This window comes from Ahaetulla prasina, chromosome 7 (assembly GCF_028640845.1).
Source record: "Ahaetulla prasina isolate Xishuangbanna chromosome 7, ASM2864084v1, whole genome shotgun sequence".
NCBI lineage: Eukaryota > Metazoa > Chordata > Lepidosauria > Squamata > Colubridae > Ahaetulla > Ahaetulla prasina.
The window spans coordinates 8245983-8259660 of NC_080545.1; the positions used below are offsets into that span (position 1 = coordinate 8245983).

At 46.4% G+C, this 13678-nt stretch overlaps 1 protein-coding gene across 3 annotated transcripts in view; it reads right to left on the reverse strand.

Moving 5' to 3' along the window:
- Positions 1-13678, reverse strand: part of RINT1 (RAD50 interactor 1) — a 33732-nt gene that overhangs the window by 1514 nt on the left and 18540 nt on the right. For all 3 annotated transcript variants that reach the window (XM_058189759.1, XM_058189760.1, XM_058189758.1), the window contains exons 10-15: positions 12037-12262; positions 10153-10290; positions 6114-6313; positions 4423-4637; positions 1681-1861; positions 1463-1581 (exon numbers count right to left, since the gene is read on the reverse strand). In XM_058189759.1, coding sequence (XP_058045742.1) covers positions 1463-1581; positions 1681-1861; positions 4423-4637; positions 6114-6313; positions 10153-10290; positions 12037-12262 — 1079 coding nt within the window. The remainder of the gene's footprint in view (positions 1-1462; positions 1582-1680; positions 1862-4422; positions 4638-6113; positions 6314-10152; positions 10291-12036; positions 12263-13678) is intronic.

The following is a 13678-nucleotide window of genomic DNA, read 5'->3' on the forward strand; positions in this document are numbered from 1 at the left end:
TCCCCTCCCGCCAAAAAAAAAAAAAAAAAAAAGACAACGGGCTTTTTTTTTTGCTTGGAGATTTTCACTTCTCACCCAAGAAGCTTCTTTCAGTTCTGACTAAATGGCGGAAGATGGATGGATTTATATCCCTCGCAGTCGTCTGGCCATTAGCACTCTCTCTGAGAGTCACTGAGGGTACTTGGAGGGTTTATCTGTGCCCTCAGGATCACCTGAAGAGTGCAAGTGGGTGTGGAGCCTTCTGGGAACCGCTGAAAGGACTGTGTAGGAGATAGGTAGTGTCTCAGTCCTCCCCCTCTGTTGAGACAGGGCTGTTCAATCTTAACGCCGTGACTGCAATGAATTTAAATCCTTCCACCGTCCATCGTTCAGGACACAGATAAACTTCCAAGTGGTCTCAACGACTCTCTAAATAAGGATGCAAACGACCAGCTGTCTGCAAGGAGTATAAATCCTTCCATTCCCCCACCATCCTGTCAGAGCTGAAGAAGCTTCCTGGATGAGAAGCAAAATGTCTTTAAGGAAAAAAAGAAAGTCCAATTGCCTTTGGAAGGAAATAAAAAAAAAAGCACCTTTTGGACAACCATGACCTGGATGACCGAGAATCTCCAGAGAACGGGTTAATCCAGGGGTGAAATCCAGCAGGTTCTGACAGGTTCTGGAGAACTGGTAGCGGAAATTTTGAGCAGTTCAGAGAACTGGCAAATACCACCTCTGGCTGGCCCCAGAGTGGGGTGGGAATGGGGATTTTGCATTATCCTTCTCCTGACCCACCCACCAAGCCATGTCCACCAAGCCACGCCCATCAAGCCATGCCCACCAAGCCACGCCCACCGAACTGGTAGTAAAAAAAAATTGGATTTCACCACTGGATTAATCCCTCTCGAAAAAACTAAGAAGGAAGCTGTTGTGACTCCAGCCCCCGAATCTGGCCCCATGCCTGAAAGTGACTCCGAGAGTGAGGCGGAAGGGCCGGTAAGGCTTACCTCGGGAGCACTGATCCCTTTGGCCCGGCTCCAGGAGCCAGAACCAGACCAGTCAGAGGACGTAAGGAGGCCATCATCTCCTGTTTCCTCCCTTCCCCCGGCTACGCCTTCAAACCCAGCTGATAATAATAATAATCAAGCTTGAATCGACCCGCGCTTCAGAAGATTAGAGGCGTTGTCATCAAAGGGAAGGGTGGGGCAGGAGCCCCACTCCACAGGATATATAAGGCGCTTTGGGACTGCTCTCATTTCACGGGAAGCAAAAATTAGCTGAACCGTTTCAAAGAGAGCTGAAAGTCTTACTCTGTGAGTCATTTGTTTGAACTTTGGCAGACAGCTGCGATTTCTCTGCCAGGACTGATAAAAGCCGTGAATCCACTGGCTGAAGGCCAGCTCATTGCTCCGAAGTGGGGAAGGAGACAGATTCCCCTACGCAACTCAGAAATAAACAAGAATGTGAGATGTGCCATACTCACTGTTTGAAATAATTCTCTGGCCGTTTGCAGTAATGGGAAAACAGAGGAAAGAGATTCCGAGTCATGTCGAACTGGAGTTGGGCCGCTCCGCCTTCGTTGAAGTGATTGGCTAGAATGACCTAAAATATATTGCGGACGGATCAAAAAGTGAGCAACGTTTGAAACTAGGGGCGTATTCTTGACTGAAGTCTTGGCAAAACGCCAGTGACGGTACTTACCTCCTGGTAGATGAGCAAGTCGACTTGCTCCGCGAGCATTTGCCAGAAGATTTTGAACAAGGAGTAACAAAGCTGCTGCTCTAATTGAAGGAGCCGGTCTCTCAAAGTCAGGAGCAAGGGGCAGGCGGTGGTTGATAAAGACATCACAGCTTGTTCGGCCTGGGAAGGCAAGGAGAGCCACCTAAACGAAAGAGGCGAAAACTTTGCTCGAGTCGACCCGTAGCTGTTGTGGTCCACCAGCAGCCTGCAGACCTGGCAGCGGAGTCAAGACAGTGAGGAGGCTGGGGAGGCCAATGGGCCAGTCCTGGAGTCAGGGGCCCAGATGAGGGCTCTGCGTCGGAGGCAGAGATGGGGCCGGGGCCATCTGGGAGCGATGCGTGGACTCTGGAGCCTCCAGAGGTGGACAGCAGAGAGGCAGAGAACAGGAGGAGCCTGTTCCTAGTGCACGCATGCAAAGAGCTGCCAGAAGGCAAGAGCAGCTGAAGCCAAAAGGACAACTCAGGAGTAAGGCCAGGAGATGATTGGCCACTCCTATAAGGCTTAAAAGAGCAGCAACCAATCGTTGGGTCTTTGTAGAAAAGCAACGTTAATTCCATTGCTTTTTGTAAGCGTCTCTTGAACTTTGTGGGTTTTTTGCCAAGAAAAGCCTATGGAAGGTTGCCAAAGACTTCATAAATGTTGGTGATAAGGCCGAAGGACTGTTTGTGAAGAATTTGTTTTGGACTAAGCTGAGAATGAATTAATTCTCAGCTGTTTTAATAAAATATGTTTGTTCAGGACTAATTGTGTTTGGTAATCACTACTTGAGCCTCGGTCACAACAGTAGCTTCGCTTGTTCCCCTTTTCAATGAAAAACGTCAGGCGCGAAGAATCAAGTCCCTCATTAAGCTGATTTTTATGGTTCACGTCTATAACACGAGAAATCTAGTCAACTAACGGTCAGCACTAAATTGCATTAGATAAGCGTTGAACAGAATTCAAGAAGGGCGGGACTTAAGACCTTTGTGGGAATGGAAAGATTCCAGGCTGATTCCTCTTTTGACTCTGCCCCTCCATCTCTTACAAATGGTGCATCTAGGAAAGCGTCCGTTCAGACCTCAAGACAAGGGCCGGCAACGCATCATAAAAAGGGGAGACATGCTGCCAAGTCCCTCCCCGTTGTGTGCTTTGATTAGGCCTTTGGCATCCCATCCACCTTATGGGATTCAGGTCAACCTGAAGGCACAGAGAAACCTCCAAGCCACTCAACGACTCTCAGAGAGAGTGCTAACGACCAGATGACTGCAAGGAATATATCATATTTTTCGGATAGTAAGACGCACCTGACTATAAGACGCACCTAAATTTAGAAGAGGAAGAGGAGCGTTTTAGTGATTCGGCCAGTAAATATTTGTTCTTAATTGTTTTTAAAATATTGTTATTTATTATATTTATATTGTATTGGTGTGGGTATTTTAATAATTGGCTGTAAACCGCCCTGAGTCCTCCGGGAGATGGTGCGGTATAGAAATGTAATTATAAATAAATAAATAAATAAAAAACAAACAAACAAAAGTTTTTGGCTTCCGCGCGGCCCATTTTCCGCCCTTTTCCAGCTTTTTTTTTGGCCCATTTTTGAGACCTTTTTTCAGCCTGTTTTTGGGGGTTTTTTAAGCCCGTTTTCAAGGCTTTTTTGGTCCGTTTTTGAGGCTTTTTTCGGCCAGTTTTTTTTTTTTAAAAAAAAACCAGGTCAAAAAACGGCCGGCGGGTGGGTGGGGCTTCAGCGATATTCAGTCTGTAACACACAAAGACATTTTCACCCCCTTTTGGGAGACAAAAAAGTGTGTCTTATAATCCGAAAAATACGGTAAATCCTTCCATTCTCTACCATTCAGTCAGAACGGAAGAAGATTCTTGGATGAGAAGCGAAATGTCTCCTGGCAAAACAAGGAAGTCCAGTTGCCTTTTGAAAGAAAGTACCTTTGGGGCATCAACCTTACAGTACACAGCCCCCAGCAATTCTACAAGCTAAAAGCTGGACCACATAACCAATTCCTTGGGGGCGCAGAGAGAAAGAAGCAGAGAAAGAGCAAGAGGCTCACTTTCTTCCTTGTTTCATTTTGCCTTATTGGCTATGTCAGGAGTCGGAAACCCCTGGCTCTGGAGCCGCATGTGGCTCTTTCATCTTTCTGCTGCGGCTCCCTGTTGCTGGTCGGCTCCACAATTGATAGGGCTTTCGGGTAGGACAGGTAGAGGAAAAAGGATGCTGCGCTAGGAGAAGACTCTATGGTGGAGGAACAGGAGTTCTGGTCAGCAGAGGAAAAAGGACGCCGCGCTAGGAGGAGACTATGATGGGGGAACCGGACTTCCGGTCGGCTCTAGAGTTGAACGGGGGCTTCCGTTAATGACATTTGTGGCTCTTTAAGTGTTTAAGGTTGCCGACTCCTGGGCTATGCAATCCAAGGGGGCAGTGATCAATTTAGTTTTGCACTCTGCAAAGCTTGTTTTCCAGGGGTCAGGAGGGCCCTTTCCCTATCAACGTTCTAGAATCCAATGAAGAAAGTGATTTTCCAATGACTTTTTCCCTCCTGCCTGCAAAACTACACATTAAAACTTCTGATTAGAAGCAGCAGCTTCTAGTTTCACCTAGCAGCACTGATCACGTTACCTAGTACGGTAATGAAACGTCTGCAAGAAAACCACCCAGCTCAGACCCCCTCATTTGAACCCCTGGGTGATAGAGGTTCCCCTCTAAGGTCTTACCTTTCCCTTTTGTAGATCTTGGCCACCTCTATGACCTCCTTGAAGACGTGATCTACTTGGCGAGTCAGCATGTCGTGCTTCAACCGTTCCAGGAGGTGGATCATTTCATCGAACACAGAGCTCTCCAGGGAAGCCAGCTGCCCCAACTGTAGTTTGCTGAGCGTGTCGCTTTCTGCGGAGATTTCCAGGGCAGCCTGCTGAAGCTGTAAAAAAAACTGCAGAGACAAAGAACATGGGAGGGAAAAAAAGGTATTAGCACTCATCTTCTGAGGAGCTTAACCTGTGAGTAGTGTGTGTCTCCTTTCGATTCAGGAGCTCTGGCAAAACAGCTTAGTAAAAGGAGCTAATGGCGGGACAGGAAAAATTTCAAGCGAATCACGAACGTTAAGGATGAGAAAACTTCTTTTCGGCGGAGGTTCTCGAGTCTTTATTAACCACGTGCCAGCAAGAAGTGGAGCTACAGCCATTCCACGATCCCAATCAATGTTTCTCAACCTTGCCAACTTTAAGATGCCCGGACTGCAACTCCCAGAATTCCCCAGCCAGCCATGTAAATCAGGGGTCTCCAATCCCCGATCCATGGACCGGCACCAAGTCGCGGCATGCCAGAAACTAGGCCGCGGAAACAAGCAAAGCCCCATCCGCGGGATGCAGGCAACATGCAAAACCAGCCCCACCCCCTCGTCCGCGGGAAAATCTTTCTCCACAGAACCGGTCCCTGGTGCCCCAAAGGTTGGCGGCCACTGAGGTAAATAATGTAAATATTCAAAAGATTCTAGAATGGTGTATATTTCTAAGCTAACTTTCTGGACTCAAAGTCTATTCAAGGCGAGGAGGTTTTTTGGACGATAATAACCGTTCTACCATCCTTGCTTTGGGATTGTGGCCAGGGCTACATTCTGAACAGAGAATGTAGAGAGAATTCTTTGCTGTTGTTCTGATTTTCTTTTCCTTTTTTCTCTCTTTCTTTTTTTTTCTTTTTCTTTTTTTTAAGGTAGGTGACACGGCTACAAGTTAGGTAGGATAGAAAGAAAATAAATTCAGTAAAAGGTGACATGATTAAAAGAATAAGTGATAGAAATAAGAGAAGTGGGGATGTTAGTGTGGACACTTTTCTATAATAAAATAAAGAAAACATGGAATAATTAAATAATGACAGATGGCAACTTATTATAATTGTGTAACAAGTTTTAGAAATATGTAAGTTGATTGAATGTAATAACTATGATTAATTTTACTAGTTTTATTTGTATTAGAATGTATGACACTCGTGTCACACTGTTCAAGGATTTATTTAATTTGTTTGTAAAAAAATAAAAAAATAAAAAACTTTTATTTCTGACAGAGTAACTTCCCCCTCTACGACCACCGGGTTTTGGTTATAGGACTACAATTGAGTCCCAAATTTCTGTTGCTAAGCGAGACATTTATTAACTCAATTTTGCCCCGTTCTGTGACCTTTCTCACCGCAATTGTTCAGTGAATCCCTGCCGTTGCCAATGTTAACACTGGCGATAACACGGATGACGCTACCCGGTTTGCCAATGAAATGTCTACAAGGAAACCGCCAAGAACCGAGCACGCCAAGGACCACGCAGTTACAAACAATTCTCTTCTATCCGACGCAGCTTTGCTTAAAAAAGGCATTTTGACAATGCGCAAAGGGTCCACCACGATCACTGGTTACTTACAACATTGTCAGCCCAGTCTGCTAGTACTGTTGCGATGTAGTTGACCGCGTTTAGGATTGCGCAGTATCGGAAGGCCAGGGGCGTTCTGGTTTCTTCCTTCATGACTTGAGTGAGTCGGATCCGAAAGTCGTCCACCAGCTCCTTCTGCAATTCCAGGAACCGCAGTTTTCTGGCTGCCGTAGGAAGGTGCTTGTATCTATCTACGTAGGGACAGCAAAGCGTTGGCGTTTTTCACGTGTCAAAGTCCCAGTAATATCCACGCTCTAACAAAAATTTATCTACTGGTTTTTCCACAAGTTCGTTTTCCTTAACTTAACAGGCACGGCTCACAAGACGAGCGTCAGGGTTCTAAGTAACACCCCCAACGAAATCAAACTCCGAGGCTTGTAATTCCTCAAAGCTAACTTTTATTAGGGATGTCATATTGGCACATCTGGGAAAACCCGAGAGCTTCCGGGTTTTCCTCACCCAAAAGAAAGTTCAAGACCTTGCCTATTTCTCCCACATGTCCACCACTGCTCCAATCATTTCCTGCACGTACAAAAGACAACCTCCACTTTCTTCTCAGCACAGCTGTCGGACACCATGGCCTTGTACTTCTCTGCCAAATTTTATTATGGCTAATTCTACTCCACTCATGCAATTCCCCCTCCCAACTTCCCACGGTAAGATTGTGGCAGGCCTGGATCCTGAAGGCACCAAGGTAATATGGCTTCCAGGCCTGACAACGAGGTCTTTTGTGTTCCTGTAAGATTTGCATTGCTGTGTCTAACCCAGTGGTAGTCAACCTGGTCCCTACCGTTCCAGCTTTCATGGTGGGCAGTAGGGGTTTTGTCCGATACTGAAGCACTTTCCTTTTTAAAAATTTAATTGACTTTAAAAAAAAATTCATAGTATTATTTAAAAAGTTTCATTAGGTTTTCATAAAATTCCCCGTGACAATTTAAATTTCTGAAAATATACTATTTGTATCGCCTGCGCGTAAGTTTAGTTCACGTTACGTAAGTGAAACTAAATGGCGCTATAGTGCGACCGCAAACAAAAGAGCCTTGTCGAAGAATAGCTTGCGCATCTGCCCCCACACCACCCAGCTGTAATAGACAAGCGGAGCTGGTAGCCAGAGCCCTCCCCCCCCGCCAAATCCAATCCACAATGCGGGGGAGGCATGCGCATTATAGCACATTACTGTGGAACTGGTGGGTGGTTAGAAAATTTTACTACTAACAGAGATACAAAAGTGGGCGGTAGGTATAAAAAGGTTGACTAACCCTGGTCTAACCCATTACGTCTTGAGATGGAATAAGAGAATGTAGGTGATCCTTGACCACCATGGAGCCCAAGGTTTATACTGTGAAGTGAGACATGTGTTAAGTGAGTTTTGCCCCATTTTACGACCTGTCTCGCCGCAGTTGCTAAGTGAATCCCAGCAGTAGATAAGTTAGTCGCACGGTTAAGTGAAATCTGGCTTTCCCCACTAATTTTGCTTGTCCCGAAGGTCGCAAAAAGGGGATCGCGTGACCTTGGAACACTGCGACCGTCGTGGGCATGAACCAGTTGCCAAGCATCTGAATTTTGATCCCATCAAAATTCATGGGGATGCTACAAAGGTTGTAACTGTGAAAAATGGTCATAAAATCACTTTTTTCAGTGCTGTTGTAACTCTGAACAGTCACTGAGTGAACTGTTGTTAAGTTGAGGATTATCTGTATCAGGGTTACTTGTTTTGTCAACATTCTTGAAATCTGAGAGGGTCCTTGTTGCTCTCTGAGCTTCGACGTTTTCTTGCAGATGTTTCATTACCCCAAATAGGTAACACCATCAGTGCACTGATGAGGTTACCTAGTTTGGCAATGCCCTCGTCACTTCTCATCATGCCCTTGTCACTTCTTACCTGGACTACTGTAACGCTCTCTACATGGGGATCCCCTTGAAGAGCACCCGGAGGCTCCAGTTGGTCCAGAATGCGGCTGCGCGGGTGATAGATATAACTCCCATATAGTTATAGTTATAGCTCCCATATAACACCTCTCCTGCGCAAGCTGCACTGGCTGCCTGTGGTCTTCCGAGTGCAATTCAAGGTGTTGGTCACCACCTTTAAAGCGCTCCATGGCTTAGGACCGGGGTATTTACGGGACCGCCTGCTGCCACCGTTTGCCGCCCATCGACCTGTGCGCTCCCATAGGGAGGGCCTCCTCAGGGTGCCGTCAGCCAAACAATGTCGGCTGGCGACCCCCAGGGGGAGAGCCTTCTCTGTAGGAGCACCTACCCTCTGGAATTTTTTATTTTTTTTTGTTTACATTTATACCCCGCCCTTCTCCGAAGACTCAGGGCGGCTTACAATGTATAAGGCAATAGTCTCATTCTATTTGTATATTTTTTTACAAAGTCAACTTATTGCCCCCCCCAACAATCTGGGTCCTCATTTTACCTACCTTATAAAGGGTGGAAGGCTGAGTCAACCTTGGGCCGGGCTCGAACCTGCAGTAATTGCAGGCTCTGTGTTCTAATAACAGGCTTCTCTATTGCCTGAGCTATCCCGGCCCCAATGAATGAGCTTCCCCCAGGACTTCGACAGCTCCCTGACCTCCGGACCTTCCGCCGCAAGCTGAAGACGTACTTATTCTTCCGTGCAGGACTGGCATAAAATTAAAAACTATTAGTAATTTTAATGGGGTTTTTATGGTTTTAATGTGTATTTTAATTAATGGGACAAATTGAATAGGTTTTTTAAAATCGGTTTTTAGCTGTATATTGTATGTTTTTTATTGTGTTTTTTACCTGGCTGTAAACCGCCCTGAGTCCTTCGGGAGAAGGGCAATATAGAAATTAAATTATTCATTCATTCATTATTCAAGGACACAACGAAGCTCAGAGAAGCACCAAGGACCCCACAGCCGTTGTTGTTGTCATCTTCCTCGTCTCTGCAAACCTCCCTCCCTCGTAGCACTGATGATATTGCCCAGTTGGGTCATGAAACGTCTGCAAGAAAACCACCAAGCTCAGAGAGCAACGAGGACTCCTCATTTCAACCCTGAGCTACAACTATTCTCCTTTATTGGTACCGCTTGAAATCTGATTTCCTTTTGTTAGTCCTTTGTCTACTAGCAGTAGCTGATTCTCTTCTAAAAGGTACAGAATGTTACCGTTCCTGAATTAATAAACTAATATTACTGTCTTTTTTAAAGAACCCATAATCCCTTGCGGGAGGTTGGAGTCTTAACTGGAGGCAACTGAATGGAACAGAGTGCTTGAATGGCCGGATGCCCTTCCTGTTGCCAATGCAGAGTTTTGTTCAGCAGATACATTCTCAGTGTGCCCAGAGAGGGAAATATTTGCCTGTTGTGGTCCGCCAGCAGCCTGCAGAGCTGGCAATGGAGTCAGACAGCGATGAGGCTGAGGAAGAATATGGGCCAGTCCTGGAGGCTGGGGAAGGCTCGGATGAGGGCTCTGCGTCGGAGGCAGAGGTGGCGCCAGGGCCATCAGGGAGTGAAGTGCGGACTCCAGAGCCTGACAGTAGTGAGGCAGAAGAACAGCAGGAGCCTGTTCCTAATGCACGCATGAGAAGAGCTGCCAGAAGGCAAGAGCAGCTCAAGCAAAGAGGACAACTCGGGCGAAGAGATGATCGGCCCTTTCCATAAGGCTTAAAAGACCAGCAACGGCGTTTGGGCTCTTTGCTGGAAAACAACGTTGATAGCTTTGTCTTGTTGCCTGTGTTTCATATCGGCATCTTCTGAACTTTTGCCAAGAAAGGCCTTTGGCAGTTTGCCTAATTGGACCAAGGTTGGTTATAAGACTGAGGGAGGAATTTGCTTTGATTTAGTTTGGACTGCGCCGAGAATGCGTTAATTCTCAGCTGTTCTAATAAAGTTTGTTTTTACACTGACTGAGTCGGGATTGGGTCACAACACTGCCCCTACCTAGGATCAAACTCACAGCCTCCCGATTGTGAGGCCAGGGCTCCAGCTGTAGGCCACCGCACCACGCTCTCCTGAACGAATAAACAACGGAAGCAAAATGCCAAGCAATATATTATAATTACCGGTGATCACCAGAAGCAGAGTCATAAAAGTTTCGGCAGAGTCTGGGACTTTCATTTCATCTACGTCAGTGATGTCTTTGTACTGGGAGACCCACGCAGCTTCCGACGAAAGCATGGAGTCCATCTTCTGAAGAGCGACTGTGAGACGGACACAACAATGAAAACGAAGGCTCGTTCACCAGTGCAACTAATTAGAAAAAGCTCACTCAGAGAATGAAGCGCCAGCTTTTTTATTATTATTATTATTTTTAAGAAAACCCCAAATGCAGACACTAACTTGCATAATTTTACGTTTCAGGTAGTCCTCGATTTACGACCGCAACTGAGCCGGAAAGTATTTGCTAAGTGAATTTTGCCCCGGTTTTACGAACTTTCGCGCCACGGTTGCTCAGCGAATCACTGCAGTTGTTAAAAGTGAAGTCGCACGGCTGCTAAATGAATCGGGCTTCCCCACTGACTTTTGCTTGTCCGAAGGTTGGGATCACATGACCTTGGGACACCGCGACCGTCGTAAAGACGAGTCAGTTGCAAAGCATCTGAATTTTGATCGCGTGACCGTGGGGACGCTAAAACTGCCTTACGTGCGAAAAATGGTTTTAAATCCCTTTTTTCGGTACTGTTGGGACGTTGAAGATCTGCAGTGGCGCAGTCATTAGAGTACAGTACTGCAGGCTGCTTCTGCTGACTGCCGGCTGCCTGCAATTTGGCAGTTCGAATCTCACCAGGCTCATGGTTGACTCAGGCTTCCATCTTCCAAGGTGGGTAAAATGAGGACCCAGGTTGTTTGGGGCAAGAGGCTGACTCTGCAAACTGTTTAGAGAGGGCTGTAAAGCACTGTGAAGCGGTATATTAGTGTTGTGGCTCCCGCCCCCGAACCTGGCCCCATGCCTGAAAGTGACTCGGAGCCGGGCCTCCTGCCAGAAAGTGATTTGGACAGTGAGGGGGAAGAGCCATCAGGACTTACCTCGGAAGCACCGCCCTCCCTGGATCAGCTCCAGGAGCCAGAAGCAGGCCAAGTGAAAGAGATAACGAGGCCTCCTTCTCCTGACTCTTTCCCCCCCCAGGCCACGCCTGCAGACCCAGCTGACAGCAATCAGGCTTGGCTCAATCCCAGGTTTCGTAGGCAGGAGAGAAGGGAACGACAGAAACAGGGGAGGGGCAGGTCTAGGAAGTGCTGAGTCATGGAGCCACACCCCACAGGATATAAAAGGCAGCAAGAGCTGGTGGTGTCTCTTTGTATCAGGCAAATCCACGGATTGACTAGAGCTGAAGGTTGTGACTCACCAGCATCTTGGCAGCCAACGAGAGCTCTTGGCAGACGCTGGCTCTTTTGCTGCCAGAGCTGATAAGAGCCGGCTAATTAAGCCATCGTTCGGACGGAGGCGAGGAGGACATAACAATCAGTCTAAGTGCAACTGCTATTGAACGGTCACTAAATGAAGTGCTGTAAGTGCTGGGTTTCCAGCCTGGGCAGGGGGTTGGACTAGAAGACCTCCAAGGTCCCTTCCAACTCTGTTGTTGTTGTTGTTATTATTTTATTTTATTTACACAAAATGACAGTATACACAGCAAGCGAGATAACTATGCTGGATTTCGTTATCACTTATTATTATTATTATTATTATTATTATTATTATTATTATTATTATTATTATTATTATTATTATTATTAAAATAATAAATAAATAAATAAATAGTAGTAGTAGTAGTAGTAGTAGTAGTAGTAGTCCAGGGCTACCTGTATTTAGTAGTAGTAGTAGTAGTCCAGGGCTACCTGTATTTGATCCCGCCACCTATTTAGACTTAGGTTAGCTATTGCCCGGGGGGGGGAAAAAAACGTTTAGGATTGTTTTATTCCAAGGAAACGACTCCAAGGCATCTTACATTTTCTCTCTACAGTTAACCACCTCTGAAAGTAGGTTTCTTCCGATAAAATGTGCATGCAGCTGGGGAGGCTGCCCAGGTAGCCGTGAACGCCGTGCAGCTCTCTTTCGAAGAGGAGGATCTCGTCCACCAGGTGGCAGAAGAGGTTGTCGTCATACAGCATGCAAGGGATCTCCGCGTCCAGCTTCTCCAGGATGAGCGTCACCAAAGCGCGGGAAAACTCCAGCTTTTTTAAGAAGCAAAGAAAGACCATTAAAACCTACAGATGAAAGGAGGTGGCATTGTTATAGGTCGTCCTCGACTTACAACAGTCCGCTGATGGACCGTTCAAAGTTGCGACGGCACCGCAAAAAAAAAAAGTGATTTACGTGTATGTCCACTGCAGCGTCCCCAATTGTTGTGCCTCGCTCGCCCCCCTCTCCGCAGCCGGGCCCCTCTTATCTCCTGCTATCTCAGCCAGAGACTGATAGTGCAGAAGAATGTCCTGGCGAGGTGATGGAGAAATTTAGGAGGGAGGGTTTGAGGCCCCCCCTCCCTCTGGGGAACAATGGTGGCGTCCAGCTTCCTCCTTCACTATGAGAATCTTGATGACATCACTTCCCTTCGGCTTCCTGGTTGACTAACTGTACTCTGGACTCGTTGCTCCTGTGAGTGCCCCCTGGTGGATCCGGAGGAAATTACAAGGATACTGTGCTTGCCTGAGGATTTTAAAAAAATTTTTTAAATGGCAAAAGGTCAGAGACCAACTGCTGGAGAAATGGAGAGAATTTTGGAAAAGTTATCTAATATGGACAAGAAACTGGATGAAATAAGAGCAGAAATTGTGACTATCCAAAAGGATTTAAAGGACACTCAACAAGTCTCAGCAGAAAACAAGCAGAAAGTGGAAGGTCTGGAGGGAGAGATGCGGGCAGTGCAGAAAAGAGAGGCGACAGGCAATGCTGTGCTTGGACTACAGATGGATAAAATGTCTTATTTCCTTAGGTTTCAAAATCTGGAAGAAGTGGACCAAGAAGACTTGAGAGATGTTGTGACTAAACTGTTGGGAGAATTTCTTGGAGAGGTGTTGACTTTATGAATTGGGATGTGGATCGAGCTTATAGAGTTAATTCAAAATATGCACGCATGCAGTTCCTAGAGAGGTTCATGTCAAATTTGTGAGAAGAGGCGAGATGAAATTCTTAGAAAACATAGGAGTGGGGCACTGACTTATAGGGGCAGGAGATAGCCATTCTGAGGCAGATTCCCAGACAGGTACGTGAAATGAGAAAGAAATATTACTTTTGTCAAGCAAATTGTACCAGAAGGAGTAGGCTTCAGATGGCTGATGCCAGAGGATTGATGATTTTCCGGGAGGGCATTACGAAAAAATTAGTACAATTGCGGAGGCTGCGGCCTCGTGGAGGAACACAAAGCCCTCCTGGAATTAGATGACCCAGGAGTTGAAGAAGGGAGGTTATAGACCATGGGAGGAGGCGGCTGCCGCTGTTGCGGCCCTGGAGTTGGGTCAGGCTGAACCCAGAGTTCTGAGATCCAAAACTAGGAAGTGACAATGATATTTGGTATTGTGTTGGTTTTCCTTATTCTCCTTTGTATGATATTCTGATTATTCTTGACCCTTCTTTATTGCGTATGTAAGATT